General features: G+C 45.6%; 1 protein-coding gene across 1 annotated transcript in view; it reads left to right on the top strand.

The window, feature by feature from the left end:
* The first annotated feature begins 1,112 nt into the window (after positions 1–1,112).
* Positions 1,113–23,006, top strand: part of LOC134573611 (class I histocompatibility antigen, F10 alpha chain-like) — a 38,399-nt gene continuing 16,505 nt past the window's right edge. Inside the window, exons 1-3 of the mRNA XM_063433395.1 lie at positions 1,113–1,258; positions 1,571–1,828; positions 14,280–14,558. Coding sequence (XP_063289465.1) covers positions 1,204–1,258; positions 1,571–1,828; positions 14,280–14,558 — 592 coding nt within the window. The 5' untranslated portion in view covers positions 1,113–1,203. The remainder of the gene's footprint in view (positions 1,259–1,570; positions 1,829–14,279; positions 14,559–23,006) is intronic.

Genomic DNA, 23,006 nt, shown 5'->3' with positions numbered 1-23,006 from the left:
ATAATACCCCAAATTGAAGCATAGGCTCATTAACCCCTTAAGGACACGTGACATGTGTGACATGTCATGATTCCATTTTATTCCAGACGTTTGGTCCTTAAGGGGTTAAATCTGTCTCTCAAAATTTGACTGTGAATACTGAAAAGGACAGGTCTCCTATATGGTACTGTAGCTTCACGAAATAGTGCCAAAGACATACAATGGGGGTATCGTTGTACTCAGCAGATGTAACTGAACACAAAATAAAACTTTGTACAGGAATAGCACACACCAACTTTACAAAATACACATCAGAAGTTCTTTGTTATAAGTTTGTGTGCCAAAACCCCCAAAAAACACAATTTTGCTCCAATATTTAGCAGAGGTTGACGGTGAAATGGCTACGTAGAAAGTGTCAAAACAACCTTAGGTAAATAGCCTGTGGTGTCTACTATATATAAATATATACTTTTGTGTGGCAATTTTGTTTTCTTTTATGGCTATTAAGCTTACAAGACAAACATACCAAATTCTAAAATCGCTCCACATTTAAAGTTTATTTTACTCCTTGTGCTTTGTGACCTGTAACTACCAAAAAAAAACTTAAAATCCCAGACACATTATATATTCTGTAAATCAGAACAACTAAATTAATTTATTTTTAATTACTTTCCTTAACCTGCACTAATTGTGCACACATTATTATTGCAAAAACTTTTTTTTGCATTTTTCTGTATTTTTTTATAATAAATAAGCATTTATGTATATATATATATATATGTTACATCAAATTAAAGCCCGTTCTGTCCATTAAAAAACGGTATATAATATGCGTCGGTGCAATAAATTAGTAAAATGCAAATTGCAGTTGGACGCAAACAGCAAAAAATGCAAAAAATGCCGTTGTCATTAAGTGAAAGACAAGCTTCTGAAGCTCTGTCCCAGGGGTTAATGTCTCTGTATCTGTAAAAATAAATAAATAAATAATAAAAAGTTCCCTTTCACTTTCACTCTAAGCTCTCACAACCTGTAACATCTCTGCCCGGTAACTGGTGATTTCAAGATATTAATTTTCCCATTGGACAGAGTCTCCGGCAGCAGCCAATCAGCACAGAGCTAGCTTGCTCTATATATAAACTCAGAGCTATAGGACACCAGGAACTCTCAGTCTGAGTCGGTCAGTTGGTTTCTGATAGTTGGAGGTTTCTCTGTTTGAACCCCAATATGACGGGGCCCCTCCTCCTGCTGCTCACTGTGGGGGTGTCTGGGGTGTATTGTGGTGAGTATAATCCTAAACCAGCAGATATAGTGTATTCCAAGTGTCTGTCTCTGGGCAGTGGGCACTCTCACCATGACTTTTGTCTCTGTCTGTCTCAGGTCGTTCACCATTGCATCTGTCTGTCCACTCTCTTTGACATGTGTCTGTCTCAGGTCTCTCTCTCTCTCTGACGTGTGTCTGTCTGTCTCAGGTCTCTCTCTCTCTCTCTCTCTCTCTCTATCTGACATGTGTCTGTCTGTCACAGGTTACTCTCTCTCTCTCTCTGACATGTGTCTGTCTGTCTCGGGTCTCTCTGACATCTGTCTGTCTTAGGTCACTCTCTCCAGTATTATTACACGGCGGTCTCAGATCCAGGACATGGGCTGCCTGTATTTTCTGCTGTTGGATATGTGGATGGGATACAGATAGTGAATTATAACAGTGACTCCAGACGGACGGTTCCTGTGGCTCAGTGGATGGAGAAAGAGGGACACGATTACTGGGAGAGTGAGACACAGATTGGCAAAGGCACTGAGCCTCTATACAAAAACTATATGAAGATATTAATGCAACGCTTCAACCAGACCGGAGGTGAGAGACACACACTGCATATGCACACTGACACACACTGACACACACTGTATATGCACACTGTATATGCACACTGACACACACACTGTATATACACACTGACACACACACTGTATATACACACTGACACACACACTGTATATACACACTGACATACACACTGACACACACAGTGTATATGCACACTGGCACACACACACACACACTGTATATACACACTGACACACACACTTTATAAGCACACTGACACGCACACACTGTATATACACACTGGCATAGTATACACACAGCGCACTTTATGTAAACAATAAAACACTCTGTATGTACACACATTGACATGCATTTGCCCAGCACTGTATATAAACCCTGACACACTCAGAACTGTAAGTACACCCTGACAAACATACAGCATCAAATATACTACCAAACATAGTGCTGTATATGTGCCGAAACACAGGATACTGTATTCACGCTGATGCACCTAGTACTTTATGTTCACCCCGAACATTTAAAGCATGACACACAGTGATGTATATACCCTGTAACACATATACACAGTGGTATATACATTGTAACTCACAAAGTGCTGTACATACACCCTGACACACACACACACATCACTATATTTACATGCTGACACACACACACAGTGCTGTATATGCACTCTGACACACATATTGATCTGCCTAATGTCTGCAAATCCTCAAATGTACACACGTACACAGACGACACAGTGATCTATATGATGCAAATCCGAGCTACCGCAGCTTGAGGCTGTGCTCCAAGACCAGTTTACAGAAGTAAAAAAGTGGATCGCAAAAAACAAACTCTTCCTGAACACTGACAAAACTGTCACAATGATCTTTGGAACAGTACCTAAACTACATAAATTACACAATTCCCACCTATCCATCAAAACAAATTCAAATGGCACACTGACCGCAGTCCACTCTTTCAAATACTTGGGTATGATGTTAGACCCCAATCTATCTTTTTTGTTTTTTGTCAATCTTTATTTTATTAAGGCATACATGAAGGGTACAGAATAAAGAAAGGGCAAGGGTATTCCACAAAAAAGGGTTATCACAGCAAATAACAATGTTATTTACATCTCCGGATTATGAATGCCTCTTTTTTTTTTTTTTTTTTTTTTTTTTATAAGTCGTTGAACAGAAACATATTTTAAACAAGTTGTGGTAAGATGCAGTATGGCGGGTGCGGCCTTTCTATTGAATCTAGTGTCGTGGTGTCTCACTAGGTGTCTTAGGTTGTCTAAAGTTCAGTATGTTCTGTCGGACACAGGACATGCGGTGTCTATGACGTCGTGATATTGCAGACTAATCTTACTGCGGCATCAGGCTAACCCTACTGCATAACCTGCTGTGTGTCTAGGAGATTGTTGCGGTCGAGATGTGAAATCTAGGGTAGGCAAGATCTACTTTGAACATTTAAACAATTAAACCATCTATTGCACCCAAAGTAGACTGTCAGTAAGTATGTATAACTATAAAATGGTAAATAGTGAGATTACAAGCAATGGGTCCTCAGACCCATTTGGGATCAAGCTATTACATCCAGGGGCGTACCTAGAGCATTTGGCACCCGGGGTGGGTCCTATTTTTGGCACCCCCCCTCAACTTTAAATGTAAAAAACAACCAAAAATGTTTTAATGTATTTAGCACTGAGCAGTGTTTGTGTGTTAATGTATGCATGTTTTTGTATGGAGTATGAGTGAGTGAATGGGGTGTGTGTGTTTGTATGTAGTGTTGGTGTTTGAATGCAAGCATGCATTTGTGTGTTGTGTGGTATTTGAATGCAGTGATGTGGTTATATATAATGGTGTAATTTGTATGTAGTGTTGACGTTGAAATGCATGAGTGTATTGGTGTGTAGTGTTGGCGAGATTTTGAGATGTCGATACATATACACACACGCAGAAACACTGTGCTCTGCATGCTGGCATCTGACAACACATTTGCATATAATTCACATTAGCCACCCAGATTTCTTGTTGTGGGCTGGCTGACACCTCTTAACTTCGATCATTGTTTAGCAGATAACTTCCCTATTTGCTATCCTTACGTGAGCTTGCCATATTTAAGGACACCAAATAAGGGAACTATCTGCTAAACAGCACCCTCATTTGGTATCTTTAAATATGGAAATCTCGCATACGGGCACCAATTCAGGGAATTATCTACTAAACAGCTAAAGGATCAAAATAAAAAACGCCCTTTTCTTATTTTCAGTTGTTTAGTAGATAAATCCCTTATTTGTTATCCTTATATTAGATTGCAATATTTAAGGACACCAAATAAGGGAGCTATCTACTAAACACATATACAGAGATACACAATCACAGACCCACACACATACAATCACAGACACACAATCACATACACACACAAACATTATATACATACACACATTTAATAAATAAGAGGTCCACCCAGCCTCCCTACCTTGCTCTAGAAGGGCTGGAGTGGATCCTCAGTCCCTGGTGGTCAGTGGTTGATGCTGGGATCTCTGTGCTCTTCCTGCACAGGCCCCTCGCACGCCCTGTAATGACGCCGAGGCCGCGATGACACCATATCCCGGCTGCCGTCTCACTGCAGGGCGAAGACCGTCAGACACAGTCAGATGCACACAGTCCCACACACAGTCACTCACACACAGTTACAGGCAGACAGTCAAACACACAGTCACAGGCAGACAGTCACACACACGCACGCAATCACAGGTAGTCACACATACACACACAGTCACAGACAGTCACACACACACACAATCCCAGGCAGACAGTCACACATACACACAGTCACAGACAGTCACACACCATCACAGGCAGACAGTCTCACACACACACACACCATCACAGGCAGACAGTCACACACACACACACACCATCACAGGCAGACGGTCACACACACACACACACACAGGCAGACAATCACACGTACATACACACACAGTCACAGACAGTCACACACACACCATCACAGGCAGACGGTCTCTTACACAAACACACACACACAGGCAGACAGTCGCACACACAGTCACAGACAGTCACCAAATAAGGGAGCTATCTACTAAACACATACACAGAGATACACACAATCACACACATAATCACAAACACAATCATAGGCAGACAGTCACACACATGCAGAGTCAGGCAGACAGTCACTCACACAGTCACACACAGCACACACACAGTCAAAGACAGTCACACACACAGTCACACAGGCAATCACACACACAGTCAAAGACAGTCACAATCACAGTTACACACAGCACGCACTCTCTCACTTACAGTAAGCTTGGGCTGGAGGAGGAGTGGATTCAGTCCCTCTGGCTCCTGTGCTGTAGTTGGGGAAGCAGGGACTCCTTCCTGCTTCCCCTCTGTGTGCAGCAGTAAGAGGCTGCATTTAGCTCCGCCCCCGCATCCGGCTTGGCTCCGCCCCCACGGCCATTTTAGCTCCGCCTCCAAATCTCCGTGCAGCCAGGTCTCCTGCTTGCTCCCAGCCCCTGCGTGTAAGCTGTGTCGGCTGCCCGGCGTCCCTGCTGCTATGGCAACCGGTGCAGCCACACAGCTCACTGACCCCCAAGCCTGGCCAGCCCTGGTGGCACCCCCTGCCTGATGGCACCCGGGGCGGACCGCCCCCCTCGCCCCCCCATTAGTAAGCCACTGATTACATCAAAAGTAAATTGCCCCAGGTTAAACATACAAATGCGTGGTGAAACTGAGCCTGCATTGTGGGTAGTCGTTTACTAGGCTTTACCAGGCTTCCTGATATGGAGAACAACGTTGCTGCTTATGTGTGCGTAGTCTAAGCATGCGGTAGCTAGCAAGAGTGGTAACCTGGGTAAGTATGTCTCAACGGTTTTGTGTTGTCTGCTTAACCCCTTAAGGACAAAACTTCTGGAATAAAAGGGAATCGTGACATGTCACACATGTCATGTGTCCTTAAGGGGTTAAACTATATTTTTATAACATAGAAAAATCAAGGCTCAGTCGGGTCTGCTGCCCATAAGCGGATCTGAGGGCTTGCTTATACAGTAGATTAAGTACATTTTTAACACATTCATAGCTGTTAGGTACAATTGTCGGATTATGACCTAAGCTGGTCTGGTAGCACTACAGGTACCGAGGGTATACTATGCTAGGTATTTAAACAGGCTAATGTGGTTAGGATCTGTAGTATTAGAGCGTAAATAAGGTACATAAGCCTCTGTCTAACACATGCGATACTCTCACACGGCAGAAACATGCCAAGTTACTGGGCAGACTAGATGGGCCGAATGGTTCTTATCTGCCGTCACATTCTATGTTTCTATGTTTCTAAGTTGACCACAGGCTGAGCCAAGAAATACTGTGTGCGCTGTGGTAGGATTAGGGCGCAAAACAAAAGTAAAGCTAGAAAGCATACATGGGTAGCAATGGTTAATACATCTAGCTGGCTATCTAAGCATACATATAACGAGGACATTGGTCTACCACATTGATGCCCACCGGCAGAACCCTCGTTACGCTGCATAGTCTTGTTAAGTCCTGCTCCCCCCTTCAGCGAACACAGCAGGAAAGGTCGGTTGCCAAGAAAATGATAGAGTATAGAGGTTTTAGCAGCATTTTTACATTTACCGCTGGCAGATTGATCAGTCCCGGATTCTGCGTAAACCTGTCACTCCACTTCGATGCTCGGAAACCGGGGGTTATAGTCCAACAGGAGCTTGAGGCAAGTTCTTAATCGAATGTTCTATGGGGTGCGGGTGTGTGTCCGCTGTCGCCTCCTGAGCTGACCCCAGGGCACAGGAGTATTTTCAGTATCATCAGATTCCCGTGGTTGGCAGCTGTGATGCAGTCGCTTGGTCATCTTGTAGTCCGCTCAGGCTTAAAGGAAAGTTGTAGCTGTGTGCTCCGGTCGGAGAGGTGCCCAGAGGCCCCTGCGGCTCTGCTGATGGTGGCGGTGTTGCGTGGGCCGTGGCGGACCAGCCCCAGGCCTTTTGGAAGGTCCGCATCTGTGTGACTCGGGTATGCAGTGCAGCCTTCCCCTTTATGGGTGCTGCGGAGGACCCCGATTGGTTAAACGCCGCCAGCGGCGGGTGGTCCTCTGGCGTCGTGGGCGATGCTGTGGGGGTATACCCCATTTGGCCTTCGGCCCAGGTAGGCAGGGAGCCTGGGTGGCGTGTGCTCCAGGTCGGAATCTGCCTAAGCGGGGCTCGCTCGGCCCTTTCTCCTTGGCCTCCCTCACCTCCCGCACATACCCTGGCGACTGTAGTGCCATGCGCTGCTCCAGTCTCTCCCAGAAGCGCTGAAAGGCCTCATCTATGCGTCGGAGGGAGTGCTCAATCATGTCTTCGCCGGGGTCTGCATGTGTAGGCGCCATTTGTGTTGTGGCCTGTGTGCGAGGCCCGTCTTGCGTCGAGCCCGATTCTTCACGCAAAGTGAAAGTGTAGGCGAGAACTTGTTGCTTGTCGGTGGGGACCGGGATAACCCCCGCCGGTCCACAGGGGAGGGGATGGGTATCCCTGCTGGAAAGCTTCTCTCTTTGCCGCGGCGGGAGAGCAGCCGTCTCCCCAACCTCGGCCATGCTTGTAGGCCGCAGAGGTCGCTTGGGTGATTTCGGCTCGAGGGACTGCATGTGTGGTATCAGTAAGTAGGGCTTGCTTTCCCCCTGCCTCCAGCAGCTGGCATCGGGTCAGTAGTCGCTTGGTGTGAGTTTTAAATCGATAAATGCCGCCACCAGGAGCAGGAGCCTTGGTATCGTGCGACTGCTCTGCTTCAAGGTCAGCCCCCCCCCCCCCCTCCAATCTATCTTTTGGCCTGCACGTAGAAAAACTTGCATCTAAACTTTATCCAAAACTAGGTGCCCTGTACAGAAACAAATCCTGCCTAAGCCCTACAGTAAAGGAAAAGATTGTACAGCAAATGCTGATGCCAATCATTGATTATGGGGATGTAGTATATGCATCTGCACCTCAATCCCACATTAACAAACTCAATACATTGTATAACTCGTTCTGACGATTTGTCATACAATGTAATTACAGGACCCACCATTGTGACATGCTAAAAGAACTAAACTGTCTGTTGCTGGAATCCAGACGCACCCTTCATCTTTCCAGCCTTGTATTTAAGAGTTCTTCTGGGAAACTCCCACCCTACCTGAGCAAAATGCTCTCCTCAGCTTTTCCCACCTCCTATAACCTCCGATCCAGTACCAGCACTTTATTTAGTCTACCTCAATATAAAAAGAAAGTGGCCCGATCCTCCTTCTCCTACAGAGCGCCTCAATTGTGGAACAACCTCCCGCACACTTTAAAATCTTCCCCAAGCCTAGAGTCCTTTAAGAGATCTTTACATACTACATACCTCAAAACAGAATGCACATGTCATGGGTGATTATATATTTCCTACCTGTTCTATGGTAAATTTTGTATATATTGTGTATTAATATTGTTTTTGTATTTTTGTATTGTATTTGTATTTTATTGTACCCTATTGTAATAATGCAATATTTTGGGGACCCAGGACATACTTGAAAACAAGAGAAAGCTCAATGTATCTTTCCTGGTAAAATATTTTATAAATAAATAAATATACAAAGGCTGTATTTGCACAGCCTGATACACACACAACATACACATTCTGATACTTTGATACACAGAAAGCTGAGTGTGTGTGTGTATATATATATATGCAGTATCTCACAAAAGTGAGTACACCCCTCACATTTTTGTAAATATTTTATATCTTTTCATGTGAAAACACTGAAGAAATGACACTCTGCTACAATGTAAAGTAGTAAGTGAACAGCCTATATAACAGTGTAAATTTGCTGTCTCCTTAAAATAACTCAACACACAGCCATTAATGTCTAAATCGTTGGCAGCAAAGATCAGTACACCCCTAAGTGGAAATGTCCAAATTGGGCCCAATTAGCCATTTTCCCTCCCCTGTGTCATGTAACTCGTTAGTGTTACAAGGTCTCAGGTGTGAATGGGGAGCAGGTGTTAAATTTGGTGTTATCGTTCTCACACTCTCTCATACTGGTCACTGGAAGTTCAATATGGCACCTCATGGCAAAGAACTCTCTGAGGATCTGAAAAAAAGAATTGTTGCTCTACATAAAGATTGCTTAGGCTACAAGACGATTGCCAAGACCCTGAAACTGAGCTGCAGCACGGTGGGCAAGACCATACAGCGGTTTCACAGGACAGGTTCCACTCAGAACGGGCCTCGCCATGGTCGACCAAAGAAGTTGAGTGCACGTGCTCAGCGTCATATCCAGAGGTTGTCTTTGGGAAATAGACGTATCAGTGCTGCCCAGGGCCGGACTGGGGATACAAAGCAGCCCTTGAAAAAAAAAATCTATGCCAGCCCCATAAGTCATTGCGCCATATATTGTTGCATGTAATATGTAAGGCAATGTTGTCTTGTCATATATATATATATATATATATATATATATATATTGCCTTTTCTAATATAAAATATTGGTCCTTTCAAAGTAAAATGTTTAAAGGAGCACTATATGGTCAGGAACACAAACATGTATTCCTGACCCTATCAGGTTAAAAATCACCATCTAGCCACCCTGGTGCCATCATGCCTCCCAAAATTAGAAAGCTGCTTGCATTGTCACTGTTTCCTTTAGACCTGCCCACTGCCTGCTGACATCAGAAGTGGTAGCCTGATCCAATTACAATGCTTCCCCATAGGATTGGCTGAGACTGACAAAGAGGCAGATCAGGGGCAGAGCCTGCGTGATTCAAACATAGCCCTGGCCAATCAGCATCTCCTCATAGAGATTAATTGAATCAATGAATCTCTATGAGGAAAGTTCAGTGTCTGCATGCAGATTGAGGAGACACTGAATATTTGGATGCATTTTAGGCAGCCAACAATATTGGAATCCAAACTTAAAGAGTGCAGTTTATTGCTAAGCTTATATGATAAGCTTTCTATGAGCAACAGTGTGAAAGGCTTACTGAAATTTAGGTAAGCAATGTATACTGCACCACCCTGATCTATTATTTTAGTTACATATTAAAAAAAATCAATAAGATTAGTTTGACATGACCTCCCTGAAGTAAACCCATGTTGTCTCTGATCTTGAAATCCATGTGATTTTTAGATGTTCACCAATCCTATCCTTTAACATGGTTTCCATCACTTCCACACTACTGAAGTAAAACTTACTGGCCTATAGTTGCCCGACTCCTCCCTACTACCTTTTTTTTTTTTTTTTTTTTATTCTTTATTTTGTTGGTGCATTGTGAAGCTTCATGCATTATATTGAAATTTACAGGAGGTAAAACGTATCATAAACAATGGCGTGTATATCACAGTATTGTCAAGTTTAACAGCACACATTTTTCTTTTATCCATGTCACGAAACAGTTGTCAACAGTAGTGCATTTGTTTGCTCCTAGGTTTATGGCCCTTCACGGTATAGTGTCATCCTATATATAGTGTGCTTGTGATACTATGGGTTGTTGTGTGTAGTTGCACTAGATTGTGACCACTATTTTTTAATAACTTTAGGTGCATTCCATCAGGCCCCATCGACTTATTTGTCTTTACTTTTGACAGTTGAAATAGAACCTCTTCCTCTGTAAACTCACATGTAACAAATAACTAATTTGTCCTTTTTCCTAACTGAGGTCCCTCTCCTTCATTTTCATCTATAAATACTGAGCAAAAATATTCATTGAGGCAGTCAGCTAGACCTTTATCCTCATCTGCATACCTTCCTTCTTTTGTTTTTAATCTAACTAATCCTTGTTTTACTTTCCTTGTCTCATTTATGTATCTAAAAAATGTTTTGTCCCCCTTTTTTACTGACTGTGCTATTTTCTCTTCTGTGTGTGATTTGGAAGCTCTTATAACTTTCTGCCTAATCTTATAGATCTGTCTATCTTCCTCACCCTTTTTTTTTTTATAATTACTAAATGCTAACTTTTAGTTTTTTACTGTTTTGGCCACATCTGCGGAGTACCACAGTGTTTTTTTTTTTTTTTGCTCTTACTGACAAGCCTAATGCAATTTTCTGTTGCCTTCAGCAGTGCAACTTTTAAATAATCCAATTTCTCTTGGACTCCATTTAAACTGCTCCAGTCTGATAATGACTCCTTAACACATATTCTAATTTTAGAAAAGTCTGTTTTTCTAAAGTCTAAAACTTTTTGTTGTTGTTGTGTGGTGTGACTCAGTCACTGTTCTTATATTAAACCACACTATCTGGTGATCACTGGATCCTAAACTTTCACCTACAGTAATACCTGATAGCAAATCTCCATTTGTTAACACTAAATCTAGTATGGCCTCCTTACGAGTCGGCTCCTCAATGACTTGTTTTAGAGATAATCCCAATAGGGAGTTTAGAATATGTGTGCTCCTGGCACAAGAAGCTATTTTGGTTTTCCAGTTCACATCAGGAAGATTAAAGTCACCCATGATGATAACTTCCCCCTTCATTGTCATTTTAGCTACTTCCTCATATAGTAGATTACCGTATAAACTCGAGTTTAAGGCGAGTTTTTCAGCACATTTTTTATGCTGACAAAGCCCCCTCGGCTTATACTCGAGTGAGGGTCTGTATTATGGCAACTTGCATTGCCATAATACAGACCAGGACCGCCGGGCTCATAACAAGTCCTGGGGGGGGGGCCCGCAGAAGCTCTTACTTTCCTTCATAGCAGCTGCCTTCAGCAACCCTGTCTAAATCTTGCGAGTCCCGCGTCCGTCAAAGTGCGCAAATGCTTTTCAATGCTTTCCTATGGGGAATTGAGCGTGAGGACGTCCAGCGACACTCTAGCATAGGTTTTCTGTGCTATAACGCAGGAAGTGCCCTCTAGTGGCTGTCTAGTAGACAGCCACTAGGGGTGGCGTTAACCCTGCAAGGTAATTATTGCAGTTTATAAAAAAGTAGTAGGAGTTGGCACCCAGACCACTCCAATGGGCAGAAGTGGTCTGGGTGCCTAGTGTCCCTTTAAACTAAAACTTATCTCTTACATGTGTTATCTAATAGTGGGTATTCCTGCCATTCCACACATGCACCCTGGCTCAAGATAGTTGCACAGTAGTATTAACCATGTGAGTACTAAACTTTACTTAAACATCCTGTAGCTTCTACCACAGTGTGAGTCTGTGTGGTCTGTACATATGTGTTGGCACAGTTTGCAGCAAGGTTTTTTGCATTGTCTGGTCCCATTTTCTTTATTCTTCCCATCAGTAGGTAACTTCCTGTTAAATTTTTGTTGGAGGTTTGGTGGTTGTCTGAAGGCCAAAATAGGTGTTTCAGACAAAATGTTTTTCAGAGTCTCATCTTCTGTTAACATTGATTGTAGGTCTTTAATGATTTTCCGTATTTCCTGAAGAGCTGGGTTGTAGGTGACCACAAGTGGTACACGTGTAAATCTCTGTATTGTAGCAGGCACATGCGTGGAATATTTACAGCAGAGTTGATTTGTTTGATAATAGTCCTGGGTTTGTAGCCTTTCTGTCTCATAGATTGGGAGAGTACATTTAGATGGGAATTACGGTCAGGGCCGGTGCAAGGATTCTTGCCGCCCTAGGCAATAATACATTTTAAAGCCCCCTCATGAATGCCACTACATTCCCTCAGAGGTTTATTCACTCAATTCTGAATTTCCCTAAAGAGACATTTAGGGAAAGAGGCGCACTGAGTACATATTAAAGGGAAACTATAGTGCACCCCCCTCCTGGTGCAGAAGGGGTTAAAACCCCTTCTGTCACTTACCTGGGTCCAGCACCAATGTCTTTTGTGCTGGCTTATGTCCGCCTTCGCTCCTCAATGGCCGCGCTCGCGTTCCGTGACTGGACGTCCACGTGCATAGCCACTAAAAGAGTTAACCCTGAACGGTAATTATTAAAGTTTCTTTTAAAAATTGCAATAATTACCTTTGCAGTGTCACTTACACAATCTCACTAATACACACAGCGTCACCTACACACTCTCACTAATACACACACTCTAACTTACACACTCTCATTAACACTGTCACTCAAACACAGATTTACATAAAGTCACACTTTATTTACACACACAAACACACCAATTTAACACACTCCTCCATTTACAAACATGCACACAATAAGCAATCCCCCTTAACCATACCATACCTGGGTGCTGTGAAGATGAGAAGAAGTCCAGGCAGCAGGATCCAGGATGTTGCTCTTCTTTCTCCTGGGGGAGCAGGGGAGCAGTGCACTGCGAGCACAGGGTACTTCCTGCTCCCTTCACCGTGCTTCGGTGTTCACAGGCAGGGGCAGCCAGGATACCAGGTTACATCCTGGCTTCCCCTGCCTGCAGGAAGCACAGTGCTCTGCAGTAAACCCCACTGCCCGAGCAGGTAATCGGCTGCAGAGGGAGCCCAGCAGCTGAATGGCTGCGCTGGGGGGTGGCTAAGCAGCGGCTCGCCCAGCACAGCATCCCCAGACAGCTATAGCAGGGCAGCCCACCGGAAACCTCTTGGTAGGCGCCCCCCAGAGGCAGGTGCCCCAGGCGAATGCCTTATTCACCTTAATGGTAGTGCCGGCCCTGATTACTGTCATTAGGGTCAGAGCATATACGATGGTAGCTAGATGCTTGGCTGTAGATGATGCCCTGTCTAGTATTGGAGGGGTGGAAGCTGGACCCGTGAAGGTAACTGCATCTGTCTATGGGCTTTCTGTAAACCGTGTGGATTGTACCATTGTTGCATGCCTCAGTGGTGTCCAGAAAATTCACAGATCTTGTAGAATATTCATTTTTTTTTGTTTGATTGATGGATGGAAAGAGTTAAAAGAGTCACGGAATTGTATGAGTTTTTCTTCACTTTGATCACGTAGGTCAATTTTTTTTATATATAGCTATATATTTGCATGCTGTTTTCTCTTTGTATGTTTTTATGTTTATTTTTATTTATTTATTTTTAACTAGCTTATTGACTCTTTTCTGTTTATTTACTTTTAGTGTCTGTCACTCTCACACACTCATTGTCTATAATTCTCACCTCCAGTACCACTCCCATACTGTATCTGTCACTCTCAGTATCACTCACACTCAGTGTCTCTCACTCTCGCTCCCGGTGTCACTCTCACTCCCAGTATCTGTCACTCTCACACTCAGTGTCTGTCACTCTCTCTCTCGGTAAACCTCACACCTGGTGTCTGTCACTCTCACTCCCAGTATCACTCACACTCAGTATCTGTCACTCTCCCTCCCGCTATCACTCACACTCAGTATCTGTCACTCTCACTCCCGCTATCACTCACACTCAGTGTCTGTCACTCTCCCTCCCAGTATTACTCACACTCATTGTCTGTCACTCTCAGTATCCCTCATACTCAGTTTCTGTCACTCTCACTCCCGGTATCCCTCACACTCAGTGTCTGTCACTCTCACTCCCAGTATCACTCACACTCAGTGTCTGTGTTTGCAGGTTATCACTCTCTGCAGACCATGTACGGCTGTGAGCTGAGAGATGATGGCAGTATTGGGGGATATGATCAGTTGGGTTATGACGGAATGGATTTTGTTGCTCTGGATACCGAGCGCTGGGTTTATTATCCGCTCACAGACGGAGCTCAGAGCATAGCACAGAGCTGGAACAGTCCGGAGCAGAGATGGGGGGAGAGGATGAAGAATTACCAGGAGAATATCTGCATCGCACACCTGACAAGACACATCCAGTACGGCAAGGAGGAGCTGGACAGGAGAGGTGGGTGCTGGGTATGGGGGGCAGCTAGACAGGAAAGGTGAGGGCAGGGTTTTAGATTAAGCTTAGTGTTGTGGTTTAAATTCAGCAGACAGCAATGTTTTCTCTCAGGTATGAAGACAAGGAATGGACACAGCAGAAATACAAGTTCGGAGGGCAGTACTCCTTCACACAAGTGGTATGGCAAAATACTGCTCCTAATTTTAATGGGGAAAACACAGATCTTATAACAAAATTCTGTACACATCCAAAAAAGGGGTTGTCTTCACATAATACAGTCATGTCCTGTCAATTGCATATTAACCCCTTAAGGACACATGACATGTGTGACGTGTTATGATTCCCTTTTATTCCAGAAGTTTGGTCCTTGAGGGGTTAAAAGAACTTAAAGCACATTTGGCATTAGCTGGTCAAAAGATGTTACTTGATTAAACACTTTCCAACAGTCATAAAGACAAGGTGTTAAAAGGATATGGAGTGCAGGGGGGGAAACAAGAAGATAGAAATCAGGATCAAAGGCCAGCTGATATAATAAATAGAGCATCCTGACATTAAGGGGGAAAGGTGCTCATTAATCCATATCACTTAGTGACTGTGTTTTCAGTTTTATAATTTTGTCAGTGACCGGTTCTTTTCATTTAGTATATCTATATCTATATATTGAAGTAATTCTGAAAAACACCTTCATAACATTCATACTGGTTTAGAACGAGAAAGTGTTGCTATAGTAACCAGTCTATTATATGCAGCTTCCTGGGGCCTGAATAATATGTACCTGGCCCAGCCCCCGGGTACCCACTGACATAGCATGGGGACTATTAACACTACTGGTCCGGTGTTATATTAGATTCAGTGACCCATCAGATAGAGTGCCGCAGGCTCCGCTCCCTCATTTAATCACAGAATGCTCCTGCTTTCCCCTCCCTGTTTGAGCCCTAAACCTGCCTTCCCCCACCCACACTATCTCCAGTCTCTCCTGATGGCATAGCTCTGCCCCCGCAGGATAACCCCACTCCTCCATCATAACTCGGCCCCCAGTCCACTACATTTAAATCCAGGCTCTACAATGCATACAGCTCCCCTGTCTCTCTCTGCCTCCTCTTCCCAAATCAAATCCCACGTCCATCTGCACATTCCATCCAGCTCTCCACCTCCTCCTGCACATACTGTGCACAGTGCTGTACATTAATACAATATTAACCCCTTAAGGACACATGACGGAAATATTCCGACATGATTCCCTTTTATTCCAGAAGTTGTGTCCTTAAGGGGTTAATACAGTGAGCACAGTGCTGTACATTAACAGCATTAATATAGTGAGCACAGTGCTGTACAAACATGTCAAACATGCGGCTCGCAACTAATATGATTGCGGCTCAGCAGGGCGGCGAGAAAGCGCTGATTTTGAGCTCTCCCTGCTCAACTCCTTTGTGCTCCACAGTGATGCCGGAAGCTGAAATATAAAGTCACATGGTCTCCCAGCATCACTCTGCTGCACGCGATGGATCTGAGCAGGGAGATCACAACTCCCTCGCTGTCTGCCTGCACATTCACTTGCCCGCCCGCCTTCCTGTCCAAACAGCCCACAGGGCCCCACGTAAAAAAAATCCACCCAGCTCTCCCAAAGATAGGGAGACTGGGTGGATTTAAATTAAAATTAAAAAAACTAAAATAGATCTGTGGGTGTTGGGGGAAAATGTGTCTGTGTGTATGGCTGTCAGTGTGTGTGTATATCTGTCAATGTGTGTATCTGTCTGTCAGGGAGTGTGTCTGTCTGTCTGTCAGTGAGTAAGTGTGTGTCAGTCAGTGAGTGTATGTGTGTGTTTGTCTGTGAGTGTGTGTTTGTCTGTGAGTGTGTGTCTGTCTGTCTGTCAGTGTGTGTCTGTGAGTGACTGTGTATGTCTGTCAGTGTGTGTGTCTGTGAGGGAGCTTGTGTGTCTGAGTGATTGTGTGTGTCTGTCAGTGTGTGTCTGTCAGTGATTCTGTGTGTGTGTCTCAGTGAGAGTGTGTGAGGGTTTCAAGGAGTAACGGGAGGATCCGCTTTTTCAGGGTGTGGATGGCACCCAGGGCCGGTGCTTGGATTTTTAGGTACATAGGCGAAGATGCATTTTTCCGCCCCCCCCAAAAAAACATCTTCACCTATGTGCCTCTTAACCAGCCCCGCTCCCCTCCCCGACCAATAGTGGTCCCTTCCTGCCCCTTAGTGTTCTTCTCCCCTCCCCCCTCTTTTCCCTGTCTCTTGGTGTTTCTCTCCCATTCCCTCCCTGTCCCTTGGTGCACCCCACACCCCATTAGTGGTTACACTCCCCTTCCTGGTGTGCCTTCTGCCTCTATTGTTGCATTGCCTAGCGGAGCAGATCCCCTAAAGGAGCTTCAGTTTTCTGTACCCGGCCGAACTGACAGGGAGTGCTCTCTCTGTGAGCACCTCCTGTCAGTCTGGCCAGGTACAGGAAACAGAAGTTCCTGTACTGCGCTCTGCTCCGCTACACTCTGTACACACTGACAGTCACACGCTCAATGACAAACACACAGACGTCACTGACAGACACAGACTCATTGACACTCATTGACAGACACACGGATAGTCACACACATACTCAATGACAAACATACTCTCACTGACTTGACAGACACACACTCATACACTGACAAACACACTCATCATACACTGACAGACACACTCCTAAACTCACATGCACACACACAGACGCACTCACTCACACACGCTGTCACTCATAGACGCACAATGTCACTCACAGACGCACACTCTGTCACTCACAGACGCACACACTGTCACTCACAGACGCACACGCTGTCACTCACAGACGCACACGCTGTCACTCACAGACGCACACGCTGTCACTCACAGACGCACACGCTGTCACTCACAGACGCACACGCTGTCACTCACAGACGCACACGCTGTCACTCACAGACGCACACGCTGTCACTCACAGACGCACACGCTGTCACTCACAGACGCACACGCTGTCACTCACAGACGCACACGCTGTCACTCACAGACGCACACGCTGTCACTCACAGACGCACACGCTGTCACTCACAGACGCACACGCTGTCACTCACAGACGCACATGCTGTCACTCACAGACGCACACGCTGTCACTCACAGACGCACACGCTGTCACTCACAGACGCACACACAGACACTCACAGACACACACGCTGTCACTCACAGACACACACGCTGTCACTCACAGACACACACACAGACACTCACAGACACACACACTGTCACTCACAGACACACACACACACACACACAGACACTCACAGACACACACACTGTCACTCACAGACACAGACACTCACAGACACACACACAGACACTCACAGACACACACACAGACACTCACAGACACACACAAATACACTCACAGACACACACACTGTCACTCAGACACACTCACAGACACACACACTGTCACTCACAGACACACACAGACACTCACAGACACACACACTGTCACTCACAGACACACACACTGTCACTCACAGACACACACACTGTCACTCACAGACACACACACTGTCACTCACAGACACACACACTGTCACTCACAGACACACACACAGACACTCACAGACACACACACAGACACTCACAGACACACACACAGACACTCACAGACACACACAAATACACTCACAGACACACACACTGTCACTCAGACACACTCACAGACACACACACTGTCACTCACAGACACACACAGACACTCACAGACACACACACTGTCACTCACAGACACACACACAGACACTCACAGACACTCACAGACACACACAGACACTCACAGACACACACACTGTCAATCACAGACACACACACTGTCAATCACAGACACACTCACAGACACACATCACATACATTCACTAATTATTTTAATAAATATACATTTCCCACCCAGCCTCCTTACCTGGAGAGCTGGTGTGGATGATGCATCCTTCCCTGGGGTCCTGCTGAGCGGCGTGCGGCTGTGCTGTGCGGAGATCAACGCGGCGAGGGAGCTCTAATCTCACCGCTCTGCTCCCTTGCACGCTGTCTGCTGATACCGTGGGAGCCGGAATATGACGTCATATTTCGGCTCCCGCGGTATCAGCAGACAGCGCGCGAGGGAGCAGAGCGGTGAGATTAGAGCTCCCTCGCCGCGTCTGATCTCCGCACAGCACAGCCGCGCCGGGGGCCGAGATGGTGGCTGGCAGGAGGGAGAGCTTCCCTCCTGCCGGTCACTGAAATTTTGCGCCCCCAGAGCCCGTGCGCCCTAAGGCGGCCTCCTGTGCCGCCTTATGGACGCGCCGGCCCTGATGGCACCATTGGGGGTAAACCGGAGGCCAGACTCCAGACACTGCTTGTTGGCTAATGTTTTTTGTTCTGTTTTTTTAAACAGGGGAAGGGGTTTAGTAGAGGGGAACGACTGGGATTTTGTAGAGGAGGAGCACTGGGATATAGTAGATGGGGGACTGGGATTTAGTAGAGGAGGAGCACTGGGATATAGTAAACAGGGGGTGACGGACTGGGATTTAGTAGACGGGGGGGGGGCTGAGATTTAGTAGAGGAAGGGATGGGATTTAGAAGAGGGGGGATGTGATTAAGAAGAGGGGGGCTGGGGTTTAGTAGAGGGGGTCACTGGGTTTTTTTATACTGTACTTTTAAAAATAAACCTAAGTTTCTGTGAAAATTTTTGGTTTTGTTTTTTTGCGACCCAAATAAACTTAAAGCTTGTGTCAGGAATAGCTAATGCCCAAAAAATAAAGAACCTTAGAATGGCCGGATTTAACGTTAAAAAGGAAAAACCACAAGACAGGCTGTGGACAATAACACAGAAATCACTGAAACAATGAACAAACCAAGGATTGAGGAATATAGAGGTCAGGATAGTCAGGAGCCAAGCCAAAGGTCAAGGAGTACAGAGATCGGATAGTCAGAACGAAAGCCAAGGTCAAAATACACAAGAATCAATACCAGAAACGCTCTCTCGGATCACCATAATGGAAACCATGACAGGGCACAGAGAAATTGATATAAAGGTGTGTATATATAGCCTAAGGGGCTCTCTAATTGGCTACAGGGAAGCATGTGATAGTGAACGTGTGTGTGACATCACCCACACGTTCCAAATGGAATGGCACTCTAAGGGTTAATCATAAACCCTTAAAAGGATCTAATCTGCAGTGGCCGGCGTCTCTAATGATTGCAGACCCGGCCGCTGTGTGAGGGGGAGGAGTTCTTGTCAGAGGCTTATGGTGAGTGATGGGCGGCATTCATATTACCACGTGGGAATGCCGCCAGAATGAGGTGCGCCCACCGGGTATGAGCGGACCCGGCGGATGCCTGCGAGTCAGGTAAGTATTCGGCGGCATTCCCCTTGATGCATGCCCGCGGGGACCTATACCACTCTCTGGCAGTAGCTGACCCAGCGGGCGGCGTGACACCTTGTTTATTTGGCCATTGTTTGCCTTTGAGTTTGACATGCTTGCTGTACATCAATACACTATAAAAACAGTGAGCACAGTGCTATACATTAATACAGCATAAAAACAATGAGCTCAGTGCTGTACATCAATACACCCTACATACAGTGAGCACAGTGCTTTAAATCAATGCAGCATAAATACAGTGAGCACACTGTTGTACATTAATGCCACATAAAGACACTGAGCACAGTGCTGTATATCAATACTGGATAACTACAGTGAGCACAGTGCTATACATCAATCAGACAAATTATAAGAGACGGAGAACCTTAGAGGAAGAAAAAAATAATAATTTAAGTTAGTTCCCTTCATCTCCACATACAAACTCCTCCCTTTAATTCCTGTATCTGGGAGATAATTGAGTCCAAGGGACCTTAATTCAATCATCTCTCAGATACAGTAAAACATACACAACATATAATAAAATAATCCCAAAACTACATAGAAACCCCACAAGTGTTATATGCCTGGATAGCCTGGATCTGAGCACCCAACTTCTCAAAAATATCACTCAGATCTGTTCAGTAGAAATGAAATTCCACCAGGGTGCAGTTCTGACCGGCCAACCACGAGGCAATAGCCCCAAATAGATCCAGGAGAAAAGTAACAAGGGCATGTAAACTTCCAGTGGCCCCTTTTCAAATAGCAACGAATGCTCCCCCTAGCTGTATAGTGGTGAATGTTTCACTTGTTCTATAGATTCTATCTACTGAATGAGATTGTTCACACGTTTTTGGAAGAGAAGCAGGCAGTGTTCCAGTTTTCCCGAGGGTTGTGAGCTCTAGCATTAGTTTCATGAGCTCGACGACCATGTCCTGCTGCACTTGTTCATGCGACAAGATGGCCACCGTTCACTAAAACACGTGTGTAGCAGAGCCTCCTGTATCCCGGCTGGGTACCTCTGCCAAGGATTGCTTCCTAGCTGGAACAGGGAAAAACCTCAGCTCTTCTGCCCCAGTCGCTGTGGCTTGACTGAGGTCCTCCTGCATCCTTGCCATCCTGGAAAAGGATAAGGGATTAGCTCTATTTCCTTCCAGGGTCTGGACAACACTCAGTCCTGGGAGCTATAGTCCTTACAATGACTTCCCCTCTTAATCCTCCACAGGCTAGAGCCAAGTGCTAAGCAGTGACTAGCCCTTTCCCCTCCCAGTAACTGGACGACACACAGCTCTGAGAGTACAACTGTTTTTAATGAGCCAAAACTCTGCCTTTTATGCGCAGACCCCACACAGTCTCCTCTAGGGTAGTCCCATTGTCTGAGAGATAATTGAGTAAAAAGTAATGGAAACTCAATTATCTCTCAGTGCAGGAAAACATACAAAATATAACAAACACATAAAACACCCCAAAGCACAATAAAAACACACAGTAACCCCACAAATTATACATCTCAAATAGCCCTGATCTGAGCACCCAAGTTACACTCAGATCCATGCAGTACAGGGGAAAGGCCACCGTTTCAAAGTTCTGACCGGCCACACTTATGGTCCTATGCCCAAAACAGTTCCATGATAAAGTGTGCTTTTGCCCGTCATCTTTAGGGATCTCCTGGGGCCGAAATACGGGGTGCTCTGCCTAGCTCTTAGGGAGCGTTTGTTCCTCTTAGTCTCAGGCACCTGGACCATAGTCAGTGGGCAGGAGGCCAGTTTTCATACTCCTCCATGAGTTCTTTGCAAACCTCCAGGGGAAAGCAGCATTTGTCACAACGTGTGTTCGGTAGTTTGCGAACAGCAGCCACCCAGGGGACGTTTTAATTAATTCCATTAGGTGATAACCAGCCAGGAGGGTGGTCTGCATTCAGTAGTTTCCATAGTCTGGGGAATACACAAAATAAAAGTTGAACGAAACAGGGAAAAGTCCAGAAGATACCGAATAGCCAGACGTAACAGCCGTACGTTCTGCCACACAGCTCCTCCTTAACCACAGGCTGGCATACACAGTCTGATCCACACCGATCGGCTTGGGGATGTCTGGGGAAGTACTCATGGATCACTTTTCGAGTTTTGTTTGTCATGATAACCCGTCAGGATTTCCGTTCTGCATACCAGGTCGATAGTGAATGGTGAAGTCATATGGCTTTAAGGCTAGACTCCACCTTAGTAGCCTGGTGTTGTCCCCTGTGACTTGGTTAAACCATACTAACGGGTTGTGACCCATGAGCAAGGTGAACTTTTGTCCATAGATGTACGGTTGTAATTTCTTTAGTGCCAACACCACTGCCAAGCATTCCTTTTCAATGGCAGCATAGCTCACCTCCTGTGGTAGTAGTTTCTTGCTAAGGTAAGCTACGGGATGTTCTCCACCATCATCCCTGACCTGACTCAGTTCTGCTCCCAACCCAAATAAGGAGGCATCTGTGTGGATGAGAAAATGTTTAGTTTAGTTAGGAGCCGCCAGGACGGGTGCCTTTACTAACGCTTGTTTCAGTGCCTAGAATGCTTGCTCACACTCCGGGGTCCAGTTTACTTGGTGAGGCAGATTCCCTTTCATCAGATCTGTCAGGGGTTTGGCTAGGGCGCTTGTGACGGACCGCCTGCCACCCCAAATCACCAGGATGCTTCCATACTCACTAGGAACTGCTGCAACTAGATGTGACGCACCGCCTTGCACCCTGACTGGGTGCCTCCGCCAATCGCTGCTTCCTAGCTGTCGCCGAGTACCAAAAGCACCGCACCGGACACCATAAGCACCTTAGCCACCACAGCTTGGCTGGGGTCTTGCCGTTCCTTCTCATCCTGGACCAAACTCCTGGATCTAGCTCCCAGTGAGAAGACCTCTCCTCCAAGAGAGTATAGCAGGTGTAGCAGTGTAGCTCTTACAAGAGCTGGTGATTATAGCTAGGGTGAAGATGAACTGTTTAATGGCAGCCACAATTGACCTTATATGCAGGTCCCCATGCAAGGGGCTCTCCCCCCTGGACCTGAGAGTAGACTACAGTAAAAACATACACAC

This window comes from Pelobates fuscus, chromosome 9, assembly GCF_036172605.1.
Source record: "Pelobates fuscus isolate aPelFus1 chromosome 9, aPelFus1.pri, whole genome shotgun sequence".
NCBI classification, from domain to species: domain Eukaryota; kingdom Metazoa; phylum Chordata; class Amphibia; order Anura; family Pelobatidae; genus Pelobates; species Pelobates fuscus.
The sequence above is the reverse complement of the archived record's forward strand: the minus strand, read 5'-3'. Positions and strand labels throughout refer to the sequence as shown.